The sequence below is a fragment of the Diabrotica undecimpunctata genome, chromosome 1 (genome assembly GCF_040954645.1).
Source record: "Diabrotica undecimpunctata isolate CICGRU chromosome 1, icDiaUnde3, whole genome shotgun sequence".
Taxonomy (NCBI): domain Eukaryota; kingdom Metazoa; phylum Arthropoda; class Insecta; order Coleoptera; family Chrysomelidae; genus Diabrotica; species Diabrotica undecimpunctata.
In genome coordinates, this window is record NC_092803.1 from 118,128,249 (window position 1) to 118,147,151 (window position 18,903).

An 18,903-nucleotide genomic window follows, 5' to 3' on the forward strand; every position below is an offset into this window, starting at 1 on the left:
CTCTTCTAGATCTTTTTATCTCATTGCTGTATTCATTTTGCATTGGTATTATAACTTCTAACTGTCCAATATCTTTAACAGCTCGAGAAGCACAACAAAGTAACTTTGTTATGGGTGCCAGCGCACAAAGGAATTGATGGCAATGCGATTTCTAATAGTACTGCCAATGAATGAGCTAGTACTTTCATTTGACTAGAACCATTCTGCGATATCCCGAAAAGCCAACTGAACAATGTGTTGTGTATACTTCATATATACTACTTGGTTACTAGTGTTTTTTTACAAGTTTCTTAACTTTTTCGAAAATTTAAAGTTTTATGCGTATTTCCCAAAGACGCATTACCGTCTAAGAAATTTGGCTACAATATAATAATAACTAAGTATTTTTAAAGTTTCAGGGTTGTTGCCTTGAATTAACTATTTAGTTAATTCGAGGTTATTTCTCTTATAGGGTACATCCCTGTATATGGATTTCTTCACCAGAGGCATAAAAAATTTATTCATCCGCATATTTTTGCATATTCCCAACTGCATCTATTTCAAATATTGTTTTATTCATGAATTTCCTGTAACATGTTTGCCTGTAAATACAACGATTTTGTATTTACCATTATATTAATAATTGAAACTCTCTGAAAATAGATTTTTTAACACCAGTAATGAATAAACACATCAGATGAGTTTTTTCGGTGAAAACAAAAATCACTGAACTAACAGATGATCCAGAATTATTCTAATTACCGTGTAATTTACGTGTTTTTTCATATTCGTGATTGCACTCCATTTGAAATATTTTCCTCTATTTGAAAATTACCCTACAGGCTTTTTATCTAGAAAATCTGTGTGTCTGTATTGCCTGCTTGCCGGCATGTATAAAACAAACCAATTAGTATAGTGCTGTGATCGTTCATAGACATGTCATGGTATTTTACCTAATTGATCACCTGAGAATGGTAAACAACTTTGTTTACATCAGTAGCTTATATCCCACACGTGCTCACTTTTGAGTTTTTTTTTGTAATTAACAAAATTTTATAAAGAGAGCAGGAGACATACAACGACACAGATAGAAGTTTTTATTATGATACGGTAAATATTTCTAAATAAGTATAATTGCATAAGATACTCTATTCACTACGTCGAAATAAAAACAAAACTAAAGGCAGGTACAGAAACATATAGAAAACTGTTAATTGCAACACTTACAAAATAAACTAAATTCAAACAAAATATGGTTAGAAACTGTTATGAATGACAGAATGGCACCTGACTGTCAGACGATCACGGGGAACCACTATGCAGTAAACTTCCTCTAATCCGGAATCTTTGCCGGAATGGTTTGCGGCACACCTGATAATCCGAAACGACTTTAGGGTGCCAAGGTTAAATGTAGGAAGTGTACATCAAAGCAAAATCGAGTGATTCCCACACAACAAACGTTATCTTTCATCATTTTTGCAACTGTTCTACAAAATATGTAACCAAAAAGATAAGAGCGAAAAAGCGTAAGCCACCAGCCGCCAGTAATAGTTATCGAATTTTTTAATTTATATTTCTAAAGGCACAATAATGTAAACCACTAAATTGTGTATTCTTTAAAAAGGCATGTCTATGTAGAAGATATAATACAGAATTGGATGAAAATCCTTCGTACTAATTGACCGTGCAAGTATGTTGTATCGTACGTAATCGTGTTAAAATGTCGGAACTTGCGATCTGCAGTTCGATATTTCGTTGATTCTTTTATTTTTTCAACTTCTTCAGGAACATATTACAAAATTAACTCACAATTAGATACAAACATAGCATTCACACATTTTTTTTTTGTTGATGTGGTACATTTCGAGAAATCTTTTTGTATGGTCGATTTCTGTATCGAAGATCTTGATATCTGATAAACTAAATGTGTGGTCCGTTATACTGGAAGCGTGTGGGTACTGCACAAGAATTTTTATTTGTTTTGCAATCACTTTTGTGTTGCGTGATTCTTTGTTTTAACCACTGCAATGTTTGTCAAATATACTGCCCATCATATTCGAGACAAGAAAGTTGGTAAATGACATAACTTCGATTTAGAAGCGGTGTCTGGTATTTAAGATTTGGAAATAAGCTGCGTAACGAGTCCGTCACTTCAATAATTCTTTAATCACTTTTAAATAAAAATTTTAAATCCTTATTCCATTAATATTTCGTAATTTTTATTTTCTAAGTTGGTATTCAACAGCGACTCCAAGCGGCAGTTTTGGCAGACATGGTCATGGCACTGGCAATTAACGCTCACTCTGGTTCTAATTTATGGGAAGATAAGTTGGGTTAACTAAAAAGTAGGCGGGAGTAGTGCTAAATTTGTTTTAAGAATAGTATTTTTTTGGGAAGAAGAAGATGAAAAGGTTTTCGTTGTTTTGTTGTGTATACCGTTTGATTTATAGCCACTCTTAGCCTGTAAGTGGATCCAATGATCAATAAAAAGTATGAAAACCATCAGCCATTTTTATTTTTCTAATCTCGTGATTTTTCCTTTGATAGTTGATATATCTATGTGTCATTTCTCACATTATTTCATAAAGAAATATTCTGGATTTAGATATCGTAATGATATAAAATCATATCAATTTTCTATTTTATTTCCCGGCCTTAAAAACATATAATTATCTATCTTTAAAACTATCTATTAAGACTATCTATTTTATATTCTTTTTTATATATTTTTTTTAACCTTAAATCATACTATAATATACATCATATAATAAAGACACGTCATTTTTTTAAATAATACTAAATAAGTAATATTTAAAGACTAAGTGTCAACTAGAGGCTGAGGTTGTAAATCCTCCCTATCAACTTTGTTGCACGGTTTTATGTGTACACATTTAATCAGAGAGTTCGTTATTGATATTTTATTATTATATATTTAAACCTTTGAGCATCTATCGCTTCAGGATAGTGTCCTTATTACTTTATAAATACATACAATTGAAAGCCGAAGTACAGAGTTACATCTCTAGTCGGCAAGTAAATTACCTTTTTAGGTAGAATCATTAAATTTTTTATTATATTTTATTATTTGTAAATTTAGATAATTAAGGATCAATTGTGTATAACCAGGGATTTTTTTAGTATATAAGTAACTAGGTTGACTGTACATAAATGGTGGTGGGTAGCATATAAATTACACTGTATATATTTGGCTAGGTATTAAATTTGGGGTGAAGACTAAATATTTCAAATAATACCTTAGAGCAACTTTCATATTTTATCACTTTCATTTACATGATTCATATATACATGCATACAAACTGGCCGAATCCTCTTTTGAGTGTTAAGTAGTCACTCTCCGGTACATTCCGCTAGCCAGCCTTTAATTTATTTGTTTTTTGTTACATTGGCGCTCTGTTATAATTTGTTACATTAGACCAAAATACTTTTGTTACATTACACATACACGTTTTTGTTACATTGGCGTCCAACGCCCCCATTCACAAATTTTGTTACAGCTGGAATTGGACATGCTGTAATAATATTTAGCTATTCTGATTTTAGGATTTCCACTGAACATCCTAACTATATTGTTAGTTAAGCCATTTACGTAAGGTAACTTTTTGTACATAACGGGATCTGTTGGATTGGTATCACATTGCCCATCATATAAGTCTGAGTTGTAGATTAGTTGCTTGAGAATTTTACTAGGATAGCCGTTATACAAAAATATGTTGTATATTTTTAAATTCTTTTGTATAAAAATAGCATCGCTAATTTGCAAAATTCTATTCATCATCGCAACAACAGTGTTATTTTTTTGGCTTTTTGAGTTCTGAGAGAAATAATTCATAAATCTTTCGGAGTCAGTTAGTACCTGATATCAATTCAAAATAATATTATTCTCTAATGTTCTTTAGTATCTATCTAAGAAAAATAAATCAGTAACAAGAGTTAAAATACACTCGCGATCATAAAATCAGGGTCACCTTAAAAATCACCGACATTTCATTTTTAACGAGCTTTATAATAAATAATAATAACACAAATACAAACTAATGCATGTTTCTGAGAATTTTTGCGGTTTCCTTTGTAACAAAGAATTCCAATAGTGCCGATTTCGCGGTAAAGTTCACACTTCCCAAAATGAACGCTACCTGTAACTCCGCTTGTTTTAAATGTCTCGTTTGTACTTCGACTTTCTGTTCAAATGCAACGGACAAACGTTTATTATTGCCACCATTAGTGTTTATTAGTGCCATTATTAGTGTTCAAATGCAACGGACAAACGTTTATTATTACCACCATTAGTGTTTATTAGTGCCATTATTAGTGTTTATTTTTTGACAAAAATGCCTTTGCCTGTGTTGTTGAAATGCCTGTGTTGTTGAAACGGCACAAATTGTTGCACTTGTGGAAGAGGGTCACACTCAACGGCAAGTCGCAAGAACTGTTGGCGTAAGCCTTTCTACGGTTCAACGAGTGCCTCAACGCTTTCAGGAGGCAAGTTTGCTAACCAGGCGACCTGGCTCTGGAAGAAAGAAGAACGACCAAGGCACTAGATGACCGTTTACTTGTGTTTCACGTTTTACGAAACCGGACCTCAACTGCGGTTATGCATCAAAATCTTCTAGAGGAAGTATGAAATCGCAATTTTAGTGTTGCAACAGTCAGAAGAAGACTTCGTTCCTCTTGACTATCTTCTCGGGTAATGGCTAGAGGACCGCCACTTCGCCGGGTGCCTCGAGTTATTCTCAGATTGTAGCAAAGTGTTATTCTCAGATGAATCCCGTTTCTGCCTAACTGGATCCGATGGACGTGTAAGAGTTTGGAGGAGAACCGGTGAACGATTTTCACAAGCTTGCATTGCTCCATGAATGCCATTTGGTGGAGGCTCGGTCATGGCTTGAGGAGGTATATCTTCCGACTTCCACAGAGAATTACCCTTCATCGAAAATGGGTCCCTAACTGCACGGAGGTACATTACGGAGATTCCGGAAGAACATGTTATGCCCATCATGGCAGGGCTTGGAGAAAACGCCGTTTTTATGCAGGACAACGTGCGACAGCACGTTGCCAGGATCAGTATGTAATACTTTGACGAAGTTGGAATTACGAGGGTACCCTGGCCAGCTAGGTCTCCGGACCTGAATCCCATCGAACATCTCTGGGACGATTTGAAAAAACGTATTCAAACCCATACACCTCCTTCTAACAACGCACAGAAGCTTAAGGATCTGTTAGTGAGAGAGTGGAATAACATACCACAACATGTAATCCGGAGAAAAATTGAGAGTATGCCCCGTCATCTGCAAGAGGTTATTAGAGCAAGGGGAGGCAATACACGATATTGGTCATTGAAATTTCACTGATTTTTTACCACGTTCTGTATTTTCCATTTTTTTTTTTTCGTATGTCTGTTTTATCAACAATTTGATTTGTTTTCTGTTTTTTTCAATAAAAACAATAAAAAATCATTTTTTTTTCTTTCAAAACAAACATTGATGACAAATAAAAAATACATTAGCCAAAAAAAAAACGTTATTACTGCACCAGAGACAAAAATATTTAAGAAACTTGAAATTTTCAAAATGACCCGGATTTTATGATCGCGAGTGTAGATTGAGAAATGACAACCTTATTATATTATCTGTTATGTTCTACCAACCTGTATACTCATACAGTGCAATATATTTTGTTAAATTTAAAAAATGACATGAAAAAATATGTGTATAATTTACCCGATTTACTAAATTTTATATAAAAATTGATTTATAATACGTTCATTTGGTAGCTAGAATAAATGATATAAATTAAAGTGTAAAGGTTCTGGATGCTAAACCAATGAATTTTTTGGTAGACTGTAATTAAAACCTCTCTGATTTATAAAGCCATAACTGGTAACTGGTGGGTAGGTTGTGTAGCTATGCGCATTTATTTTCACAAGTACCTCCCATAAAACCATTAAAAACTAAAACAGCCCTCCCCCTCGTAATAGTTAATTAAGTAATTACCTATTACTCATTCTTTATCTAACAACACATCTTTCATACTTTTTTTTCTAAATGTGAGATTTGTTATCTTTTTATGGAGTCGGTGTATACATCATAATAGCATTGTTGAAGTGCTTTATTTTCTACGCAATTATGAGTGTTTTGTTCGGGCAACTGCCTTGAAATTATTACCCGGAAAATTTATTGTTCATGAAAAAAGTACTACTTGATTAATGCTTGTATAATTTCCGTTTTAGCTTATTTTAACTATATTTTCATAAATGCAATTACTATTTTCGTTGGGAATAAGCCACAATATAAGTTTAAAATAAGTTTATTTTTGACGTTTCAGTTTCCACTTCGGAAATCAAACATTTTCATAAATATTAAGGAATAGTATATATAAACTGGGATTAAACTGAAAGCTGATAAAGTTTAGTTATGTAACCTGTATGATATGCTCTCTTTCAAGCCATCCTGCAAGGAAAAATATTTGGAAAACGAGGTCCAGGAAGAAGAAGAACATCTTGGTTAAAGAACCTCAGAATCTGGTTCAATACAACATCTGTGCAGCTTTTCTGCGCTGCTGCAGATAAGATAAAGATTGCCATGATGATCGCATTCGTAACGGATAGGCACATCAAGAAGAAGATGTAACGTGTAAATTCCTTCAGTTGTAACTATCACTCCATTGCTTTTACCGCTGGTAATGACTTTTTTGCATTTACTCTTTTGCCACCACTCTTCTCACATCTAGTTTTAGATACTATTTTTTGAAATACACTCAGATGCAAAAAAAACGCAACGGAGTAAATTTTGGTAAAATTATTTCAGTTTTTTTTTTTATTTTTAGACCTATTTTGATGATTTTTAGCGCACTGTGTAAAAATTTATAAATTTTAATTTAGTATGGTGAGTTTTTTAATAAAATTTTGTATTTGACTTTTAATATACGGGGTTAATCTAAAGGTGCTTTTTTATCCTAACTTTGAAACATGCTGTGGAATAATTCCGTTAGCGGATTTTTATAAAACCTTGTTTTTCGGTTTCAACCATGTCTTCTAAGTATTATGTTTTTTATTTCATGTAAAAATATCGATTGGTTCATTTTTAGGAGAGATATGACTTTGCCACTCACAATTTACGACTTTTCCTATTATTACCATTATCTTTTGTATTAATTTGTAACACGACGATGGGGGTGACTGATATCGAAGGAATGTCATACCGACATCCCAGAAGCACTGTATTTAAATAATGATTAAAAGCAACGACATGATCTTGGTTTTAATGAACAATGATAACAATAACAAAACACAAAAAAAAACAACTTGAATGTAACTTAACCTAAGTACGCAAACAACAAAGAAAAACTACTAAAAAATAACTTAATACTTTGTATTGCCTCTTCTAGCCTCTATCACTGCCTGTACACGTCGGCTCATGCTGTCTATGAGGTTGCGAATATCATCTTGCTGGATGTTTTGCCATTCCACTTCTAGAGCCAAGCGAAGTTCGTTAATTGAGGCTGGTGCGACTTCAAGACTTTTAATATTTCTACCAAGCATGTCTAAAACGTGCTCTATTGAATTCAGACGAACACGCTGGCTCGTTTATTTTATTAATACCAAATTCCTCTAAATATTGCGTGACACACATTGCAGAGTGGGGTCGTGCATTACCTTGCATTAATAGAAAATCATCACCGATATATTGAGAAAAGAGTACTCCGTGATTCGCTAAAATGTCCTCAATATACCGGTGTGCAGTCAACGAACCCTCAATAAATACCAATTTAGTGTGCGCCTCTCGGGATATTCCATCTGATGAGTGAAGACAGTATCTCGACTCATCCGTAAAAAGAACATTACTCCATCGTCCTAAATTCCAATGTAAATGTTCCCTGAAAAATTGTAGTCTAGCCACTCTGCGCCGTGGAAGTAATTTGGGCCCAGTTTCTGGTCTGCAACTTTGCAAACCAAATTCATGTAATTTTCGACGAACTGTAAATATACTTAAATTATTGCCTTGAACCTCTGAAGTCGATTTCTTATTTGCACCGCTGTTAAATGACGAACCCGCAAAGCGTTGACTCGTATAAAATGATCATCTAAAGCGGCAGTTTTGCGCTTCCTGCCACTTCCCCCTTTACACTTGTTTGTTTTAGTTCGTATAAAACATTCCACTACCCTTTGGATGGTAGAGGGATGAGTGTGTAATACTCTAGCCACATATTCATAATTTCGTCCATCTTCAACCAGAGCAACGGCTTTCTCACAATCTTCGACACTAAGAACCATGATCAATCATAGGTAAACAAAATGTCATAGGTAAACAAGTGTCAATATGACATAATGATAACAGTCACCAAAGCCACCTTATAAAATAACTCCAAAATAATCATCCAAAAGTCCTAAATTGTGGGTGGCAAATTCATTTGGCTATTAAAACTGAACCAAGGCATATTTTGACATGAAACAAAAAAACACAATGCTTAGGAGATTATCATGATGAACTCATTTGACTTTATAACACGCCAACCTTTCAAAGAAGGTCCTATCCACTAGTATCCACTATCTCCTGAGTACAGACTAAAGTCGCGAAGATCTACATTTAAAAGTTCGCTGTGGATACCAGATGAGTCCATTCCTGTTCATTCCTCATCTGGATAAGAAGGTAGAGACTATCTACGTAATTTTGTCATATCTCTAGTGAAAAACATACCGCTCTATGACGAGCGACAATTTCCTCAAAACTAGTCATATCGTGGCCAAAATATAAATTTTTAACTTTTTATTTTGTTAATTTGTAAACTAACAAAATCAATCTTACGGCTTATTTAAATCATTTAGAAATATATATTAAGCCCCTTTTTATATACGCCAGACATCGTAAAATTATATTCACAAGTTATATTTAGATTAGCGAAGAAGAAAATATAATTTTTAATAACTTGTAGGGAAATCTGATATCAAAATGGGTATTAAAACGATTTTATTGTCGAATGCGGTCTATTGCGGACCTATTATATAACTAGTAGCATGTAGAAATTTTTTTGCAGGCTTTTTGTGCTTTGGTTGCATGTTTTGAGTGAATAACATCGTCTTTAATGAGCACTTAAGGAATATGAATTCCGTGGAGGAAGTTCGATATCAAGAAGTTCCGTTGCGTTTAACGAATATAAACCTCATGCGAAATCACCATTCGATATGGTCAATAATTTCGTGCAAAAATTCGACATCTTTTAGATACGATTGATATGAGGTAAGAACTTTTTTATAGCATTAAATATTATACACGGCGCTGTTACTAACTTTGATAATCCTCTATTTAATTTATTTTCTTTTGTATTTATATTTTTTGTTCTCATGTATTTGTATCATCTTTATGTATAAAAACTTTGCTTTTTTTCTTGTTTATTTCCAATCTTCAGAATATTATTTGTCTCCGTATACTTTTAGCTATTAAAAAGTTATTTGAATTCCGATATTTTTCATAGATACTCACAAAACCAAAAAAAAAAACAGTCAAGAGGGGCCCACATCCTCGAGTGCCGAGTCACCGAATTGGGAGTAGCCCAGAGCGGGGACTCGAGACCCGAGCTGCATGCTCGGGTACAATCGCATACAAATCGATGATAAGTCACTTGAATCAGATAAATTAAACAAAGAAAAATAGTTTTAAATAGTAGGAAAAAAAGTATTACCAATTACTAATACTGAAATGGGTAGCGCTCCTAATATGTTGAAACCACCGGACCAGATGTAAATTTGCGGTGATATATACTCAAAATTACTGAAGACGAGTATGTAGATATTTTTTTTGGTTTAATCATTATTAAGACAATCCAGTGATCCCATTTTTAATTCTTCCATTAGATAATCTGTACTGATTTCCTAATTTCCAAAAACTCTAGATAGGTAGGAGCAAAATATTCAACGGAAAAAATGGTAAGCACATCTTAAGAGTAAAGTAACTAAAAAAAAAGGAAAACGTATTGTAACGTTTTAAACGTCACATGTTATTTTTATTAAAATAATTAATTCATTCCGATTTCTTTCGATGTTATTCATATACTAAATTGTCTTTTTCTAAAAATAGTTTGAGCTCAATTATATTTCCCGTGGTCTATTCCAGTCGATTCAAAGCCATGGACATATATAAAATGCCTATGGTGTCTGTGACTTACTCTCCAGTTGATACAAAATACTTGTCAGTTGGCAGTTCTTGACTTCTGTCTGTCAGTCTTCAGTTCTGAATAATGGACGTGGCATGTTTTTCTGTATCGTTTGCCTACTTAAGATGATGTTTTAGCTTCGAAATTCATTTATATTATTTAAATATCTTCTGTGGTGAGTACATATCGATATCTTTTTATATTGGTAGTTGATATTATATATATATATATATATATATATATATATATATATATATATATATATATATATATATATATATATATATATATATATATATATATATATATATATATATATATATATATATTGTTATGTTTCTTCTTTCCCAACCAAAGAAAAATAAATAAAAAAAATCCATCGAAATAAAATTTTAAGATATCAATATAAACAAATTGTATATAGTAATTTAAGATAAGATTTAGTGTAGATAAGAAAAGAATTTTGTTTGAAACGACCTTTTACCGTTTCAAACAAAATTATCAAAAAACCTTTGTTTAGAATTAGAAGACATTTTACCTGTAAGTTAATCTTTTCATTGTTTGTATAATCGAGTATTAAATGACCATATTCTAATCTTTTGAAATATGTATAAATTGTGTATTGACAAAACCAATTTTAAAGTAAGCTATTTAGTTTTTCTCTGAAACCGAAATTAGGCTTTTCCAAAATCATGGTAAACACAAGTTGAGCTTTTGATTAGACGGTCGTTTTTAAATGGGAATTTGTGAGCCGATCATGAGAACCGGAGAAGTCAGATATAATTTGGTCATCGAAGGAAACAGTCGTTTGTCTCAACATAGGGTGTGGTTCGTGAGTTGGATACCGGCATTGTGAAAAGAATTGAATAGTTTTGGAGAAGGAGATAGCAAGTAGATTGAAAGGGGTCCTTGTATTCACCGTTGGCATTTTGTGAAGATTTGTGAAAGTAGTTTTACGGCATCAAGTTGACAAAAGGAGGTCCTTGTGTCATTAATAAGTAGTTGAGTTTTTGGAGAAGTGCATCAGGTGTTTTTGGTTAGTGCAGCAGGTTTGTAGAGACGTTAGGAAGGAGCCTAGGTGTCAAAAAGGAGAGATCACATCGTTGAGGAGACTGGATTTTTCTGGGGTATGTTCCAACATACTACACAATAAGAAAATAAGCTGTAAGTGTTTTGTACAATTGAATTTTATATCTGTGAAGGATCGGTTTGACATCATGGTCATTAGCATTCAAATTTAAGAACTGAGGTTTTGTTAGGCTAATCAAAAGTTTAAAGTTTTGTTGTTTCTTGTTTCAAGTAAAGAAAAATTTAAGTAAAATTGGTTTTCACTTAATATAAATGTATGTAGATTTAAAATCTTATTATTATAAAAATTTGATTTATTTTCTTGTATGCTGATTGATAAGATAACGACAGAATTTGATAATTGTTTTATTCGTTCATATAAAATAAAGAAACGTAAATTTTTGTAATATAATATTCTTATCCTTCTTTCGCTATTTTTCCCTATATTTTTGTTAACCTTCTGCAGGAGGTTCGAAATGTAAATTTAAGTGAGAGAACGGATAGAGGACGCCTCGATCGGGTGCCTCGAAGAGGGTTTGGAGACGGAGAAATGGAAGATATGCCCAAGCTTGTATGTCCCAGAGAAGAAAGTTCGGCGGTGGTAGCGTCATGGTTTAGGCTGGAATCTCATTTCAATCTCGAACTGAACTTATTTTCATCAATGGCCCCCTGAATGCTCACCGGTATATAAAGGATGTTTTGACAGAAGCAGTAGTTCCATTTGGTTTATTTATTTGACCAAATGGTACAATAAATGGGTTTTTTCAGTTTTTATTCAAAATTTATTCCTGTACCTTCCAAATCGTATACAAACGGTTATTGATGTTTTAGGGCATAATACCCGATATTAGACAATTTTGTTCAAGTTCACTCGTAACTTTTATTGTTTGTAATTCGCTTCGATATTACACTATTTTCTTTTGTAGCCTTCTAATTAAATAAATTGTGCTAAGAAATCAACCACTAATGGGCATTTTTTGTTTTAAAAATGAAAGATGTTGAGTTTACAATATAAAACAGGCATATTTTATAGACTTCCAATGAATTTTTATTTTCGGAAATTTCTAGGGTGGCCACTTTTTTTCACTGTTTATTGTAAAATCGATATAATGATAATCACTATAGGTGCATTACTTTTACTTTACTTGTACATTCCTTAAGTTGGCGAATATCGTAGTTTTAGTTATTTCTGTCTGATAATTCCAGAACCAAATTATCAAGTACTGAGAGGTTTATCATGAATGTGAAGTCTTAAGACACTTAAAATCCATATCATTCCTTACACTTTTAAAATACATCCCGATACAATTTATATAGTATCCGATTAAGTAATATGAAACACGACCATCATTAACTTTCTTAAAAAATATAAAATAGAAGCAGAATTTACTGAACAACCCTCGTAGTAATCGGAATGTTTACAGCCATTTTTTAGTGACTTTCTTATACCATTGAGTGTTTAGCTCATTTTTAACGGGCGGAAATTCTCATCAATAAAATAGTTACTGTACTTTTTTATTGTCGGATAAGTCCGCCAACACGGCAGCGCAAGTTATTCCATGCCATGTTGTAACAAATCGAATATGCAAAAAATGTTAATTAATCGACATTCTAAGTCAACAGAAATTCTAGAAAATTTATAAATCGCCTTTAAGATCTGCAGTAACGATGTATAGTAGTGCCGTGTGGTTTTGTACATATTGCAATGTTACTATAATATTATTCAAGAGAAAAATGTAATTAGAGCAGCCTTACTGTATATAATATTTTTTCTTCTAAAGGTAGAAACCTATCTTCTAGTGATATTGGCAGCCACATTGATCCATCTTATTCTATTCAGAGCAGCTCGAAATAGATCAGTTGATGTTAAAATAGTGTAACATCTAAGAATTCTTATGCGTATATTGATACTTACAGGTAAGTTGCAGAGAATCTTTCGAAGACCTTCTGGCTTTTTTAATATGTAAAAGTTTTTATTTCGTAGCTATGATTCTAGATATCCATAATATTGCAGCAAAATAGCATATTTTCTCCGAAAGCGACACAAAATAATGAAGATGTTACGAACCAGTTTAATTATCATAAATCTATGTTATCGTCATATCCGTGTTTAGGTTATGGTTCCACCTTTTTCGGGTACAGATAAGACTGCGAGGTGTTATAATATTGTTGCTGTTCTTGCTTGTTCTCGTACTTCTATCTTAATATCATAAGACGTTCATTTTCTGCTTCTAGTTTTCTGACCGTTTACATTGCATATTTCCCTGAATCATCAGATGTAAAAGTTCATTTTTTTCAGGGTTTCTCATAATGTGACCGAAGTATTTCAGCTTGTGTCTCTTTATTATATTGACAAGTTGTGTTGTTTACTTCAACTGTCCTTAGACTTCCTGATTTTTAACAGGAGCGTATTTGAATGTTATTTCTTATTTTAAATGATGACGACGAGTGTTAGACACAGGCCACCCTCTCGCACAATACATAGCAAGTTGTAATTCTGATGTTAATTGTAATTAGACGGTTTTTTGTACATTTCTTCTTAAATATAAGAAGATTAGTGTTCGTCCGTCATTCCTTTGAGCTTTAATGCTGATAGAACATTTTCTGGAGTAATATTGTTGCACTAAACTATGTAACTTGTAAGTATTTGTAAGTATAGCAAACGCCAGTTATCGAGCAGATTTTAAAAGCGACCAGTTTAGTTGTATTGCTAAATGAATCGTTAGTACAAGAAGAGAGTCTTAATACACCGTCACTTTTTCTATTCTGCTGGACTGATCCAACTTTAGCTCTCTATACCAAAACAACCAATAATAAAATTCACGAATTTATTTTATAACTTTTTATTATTATCTGTTTGTGCTCATAATTGTTAATCTATTATATGTAAATAAAGTTATAAAATACTTTAATTACAGTTTTAGTTGAACACAGTGTTTCCGATTAATAATTGATTTATAACAAAGTTGGTTTATATCACGTATGAATGTGAAAACTAACGATGAGGAAATTATGTAATAAAATCTAGTTAAACAAAGCAGTATTGATAAAAAAAGATTATATGCAACAAAATATGTGCTTTATAATAAATTATAAAATTACTTTAATTTAAAAACCATGCTAGCAATGTAAAGTACTTCGTTTTTCACAATATGCGAATAATATTTGAATTAATATAATATTGAAATTTAAATCATGATACGTTATAGCGCACTAAGGCCGTTTCCAGTAAAGTGGAACTGAAACCAGTAGTAAATTTTGTAAAAGTCTAAATTGTATTTCATGAGATCGTAAGAGTAATAAGGTTGGTGGTAAACAAATTATAGATAAAAGAAAGCGAAACAATTGAAAAAATAGGCCAGATCACCTTGCGGTTATGTTATTAGCCTTAAAATTCTGTTTATCAAACAGAAATTAACAAAAATTATATACCAAAATAAGCTAGGACACTGATTACACATCATAAAAAATGAGTTGTCGTTGAAATGTCTGCAAATCTTCTTCACCAAAAGGAAGACAGTTGCTGCAAGGTAGAGTGACTATTAACATTCACAGAAAATTGAATGGCATATAAATAGAACCAATACCTGTGCAAATGGTTGCGCAAGTATTTGTTAGGATAGCAACCACATACTTTGTAAGATTAGAATCAAAATGGTCTTAAATATATTTATCACGGTGAGTTGTTTTCAAATTTGATAACAGAATTATTTGGACAGGCATTTAGTTAGGTTAGAGCAACTATCAAATATATGTAATTTTCAAGAGATTTTTACTTAAGAGTACTCTTAAGAGTATTGATCTGGTAACAACTCCACTGGCCCTAAGGTATTGACTGAAGGCCAACCGCTTTTGCTAGAATGTTGATCTAGCGGCAGTTGGTTACCGGTCCTAGAGTGTTGATCTGAGGTAGACATATTCCGTGCCATTGTGTTGATTAGTCACTTCCTGCTATTTGCCGGAGCGAGTGTTGATCAGTACTTCCACCTCTAACTTGTGCCTTATTTTATTCGACAAATGTGTAATTAAAGCACCGAAATTGTCGTTTCAATTTTATGATATTAATTGTATTTTATTGTTCACAGGTATTAAACAGTGAATCGCCGAGCTGTGCGCCGATACCGTCGCCATAGGATTGGCATTTAAGCCAATAGCCTCTCCAATATAATTTTATTTTGTAATATATTTATTGTATTATTTATATTTAGTAATTATATTTGTTAAAAAAGATTTGGAAGTGGGGGTTATTTTACCCATATTCAAAAATGGAGACGGACGAGACTACAACAACTATAGAGGTATGACCCTCCTGAGTATACCTTTTAAAGTATGAGTACTGGAGAATAAACTGCTACAAGAAGTGGACCAAACACTGGAGCAGTCACAGAGCGGATTTAGGAAGGAAAAATGCATCCATGACTAATTCTCACACTCAAGCAGATAATACAAAATGCACAAAATACAGGCAAGGAATTATACCACGCCTTTATAGACCTTGATAAAGCGTTTGGCGGATAGAAATCGTCAAAAGCCTAATAAATAGAGAAGTAGACACCAAACTCAGAATAGCTATTATGAGCCTATACAAATACACAAAAAGCAGCGTAAGAACAGATAATATGGAATTCGACCAGTTTAGAATCAAGGAGGTGTACTGGATCCCATACTCTTTAATATGGTACTAGATGATGTAATGAAGCAAATCATAGAAGAAACATCGAAATATGTTGGACATAAAAACAGTTGACACAGATAGCGAAATACGCATTTGTAGATGATGTCACTGTATTTGGAAGGGAGGCGTACTTAAGAAAAACCTTTAAATATGAACGTAAACTTGAAAAACGTAACATGATGATTAACGAAAGTAAAACCAACGTCATAATATGTGGTAAAACAGGTAAACTAAAGTTAACAACGACACCCTAGAACAAGTCGAAACCTTTAAATACTTGGGAGTTCAACTAGAGAGTAGGGGTACACAAGAAACTAGGATAAATACTAGAATAGCAAACACAGCCCGAATATACCATGCAATTAAAAGCACATTCCTATTGAAGAAAGAAGTATCTCAAAAAGCCAAGATAACCATTTATAACACAGTTTTCGTATCTCTCTTAACACTTAAATGTGAAAGCTAGACGCTTACTATCAGACAAAAGAAGAAACTGCAAAGCATTACAATAAAGTATCTAACAAGATTACTAGGTGTGACCAGAATGGACAGGGTACGGAATAAAAAATGAAAATCGAAAAAGCCCAGCTAAGATGGTACGGCCACACGATTAGGATGGATAAAGAAAGACCAATGAGACAAGTTGGCGAAGCGAGAAGAAACCTAAAAAAAAAAAGAGGCAGGCCCATGAAGACCGGGACGATGAAATTGCCGATATCCCAGACAAGAGAAGAGTCACCGAAGAGCAAGCGAACAAATCAAACAGCAATAAAACAAATTGATCAAAAACAACATTTATAGCGGAATTTCAAACACACCGGGCTTCTCAGTCACCCAAAGCCACCGCAGATTTTCAAGTAACTTACAAACATCTCTAAAAACTCTAAGACAAAATTTTGAAGCAAATATTATCGAAAGTGATAACATTAAAAAAATCTACAAATGCATACGTTCCTCCTTGACGTCTAAAGTTTCTATTTCTCTACTTCAGAAACCCAACCAGACTTTATGCTCCTCTGACAAAGAATCTTCCGAAACTCTCTCTTTAGCATTTTCACAGGTTTTTACTTAAGAATCGAATGATAGCTATCTACCTGCTATTAACTGTAATCGTGTCGGCGCATCCTTACAGAAACTTGAATTTACAGTGGATCACGTCAAACAACACTTAATTAATTAAACATCGCACAGGCGCTTCACTTGGTTTAGATGGTTTAACACCAAAACTGTTAAAAAGATGCGCAGACACGCTTGCAATACCCTTAACCCTTAACGTTACCCGTCACCCTATTTTTAAAAAAGGCTACAAACTCAACCCCAACAATTATCGTCCGATTAGCTTGCTGCCAGTAGTTGGCAAAGTCATGGAAGCCATTATTTCCGAGGGGATGACCATATTTATTAGTTCTATTAAAGCGCAAAATCCTTAATACACATTTTACTAATTATGTATAAAATTTTAATTTAGGTAACATTAGTGGACTCAAAATATAAAACCTCTATACTAATTATCATGTGTCAAAACAGCTCACGAAAGCGAATAACATTTAGCAACGCGGCATAATAGACCTCCTTTTCCGTTTCGTAAGTTCGAGCATATCGCTTTAAAATTATTTCTGTTTAGCTGAAATTATATATTAAATAAAACTCACCTTTATACAGCGTGAAATCTTCAACTAGCTTTTTACTCCTAATAGCGCTTGCCCCGGTGATCATATTGTCAATCGCTAGTCCCCTCCTCCTCTTATACCTGTAGGCTATCAGCGCCAGAACAACAGAGAACAATATCACGGCAGTGCATCCGCCTAACAAGACCTCTAAATAATGGTACCTGTTTCTGGTTTTTTCTCCACGCACGGCACTGAATAAAACGGACAACAAAGGCGAATTCATGTCGTCTTCCTCCGGGATAGTTAGATCGGTTTCCTCGGTGGAGACTTTCTGTGCTCGGCCGGTGTCCAGATCCATCATTTCCGATTTCAGATTTTCTACTCCGGGAATTCGCGAAACTAGTTCCACTTGGATGTGATAAATCGTGTCGGGCCAGAGGGAGAGAGTGACGCAGGTCGAATCGGTGAATAAATTCCCCTTTAGACCGCCACCGTCTACTTCCCAAGTTACCAAGTAAACCCCATGATTTGCTTTTGGCTCCCAAGCGATCTCGCCGATAACGAGGACTTTTTGGTGGATAAGGGATATTTCTCTGAGGATCCAAGCTGTTTCAGGTGTCGTTTTACTCGTAGTAGCTTTTATTTCAGTATTAATCGTTTTCTTTTTCTTTTTATTCTCTTTCATACTGGCCTCGTCGGGACTGTATATAGTAACCAAACCCTGAGGATCTACAACTAAAACTCTAAGCATGGCGTCCCCCTTATCTGAATTTACAGGAACTCTCGTTGTGTGGTCAAGGGTTTGTATTATTTGTCGCCACGGTCCGTTCTGGGCTTTCCTCATAACAACGTAGACTAGAGGGGTTTGAGCTTCTACGGAAGATGGCCGGGGCCACTTTGCTAGAGCTCCGTTTACTCTAATTACACCTTCGCCTTTGGTATGGATGACTGGTTCTGTCTGGTGGGTGCGGGCAGCGGCCATCGCGTGAAATCTACATGCTTCCTGACAGCCCGGAAACTGTAACAATAAAGAAAAGAATAATTAAGTAACTATCTATTTAGGTGTGTATACAAGTCATATTTATAATGATTAAATTATTATTTTTTAACTGGTCTTATATTTACAATTATTGTAACAATTTCGTTATAAAATTTGTTATATATTATTACACAAGTAATTTAGAAGTCATTTTATCTTGCATTTTCACATTGTTTTGCAAGTATTCGAAAATTGTTAAGTTCATTATATAATATTTCCATTATAACTCTAAAATAAACTTATAATGCTAGTTTTTAGTATTTTATTCTGAATATTAAAAATAAGCAAGTGTTAAATAATTAACACTTGTATTTAAAAATAGTATAATAATACTAAACAATTTTCAGCAAATCTATATCCAATTA

At 33.5% G+C, this 18,903-nt stretch overlaps 1 protein-coding gene across 4 annotated transcripts in view; it reads right to left on the bottom strand.

Moving 5' to 3' along the window:
• LOC140452879 (uncharacterized) overlaps positions 1–18,903 on the bottom strand; it is a 560,593-nt gene that overhangs the window by 9,161 nt on the left and 532,529 nt on the right. For all 4 annotated transcript variants that reach the window (XM_072547230.1, XM_072547219.1, XM_072547224.1 and 1 more), the window contains one exon: positions 17,542–18,517. In XM_072547230.1, coding sequence (XP_072403331.1) covers positions 17,542–18,517 — 976 coding nt within the window. The remainder of the gene's footprint in view (positions 1–17,541; positions 18,518–18,903) is intronic.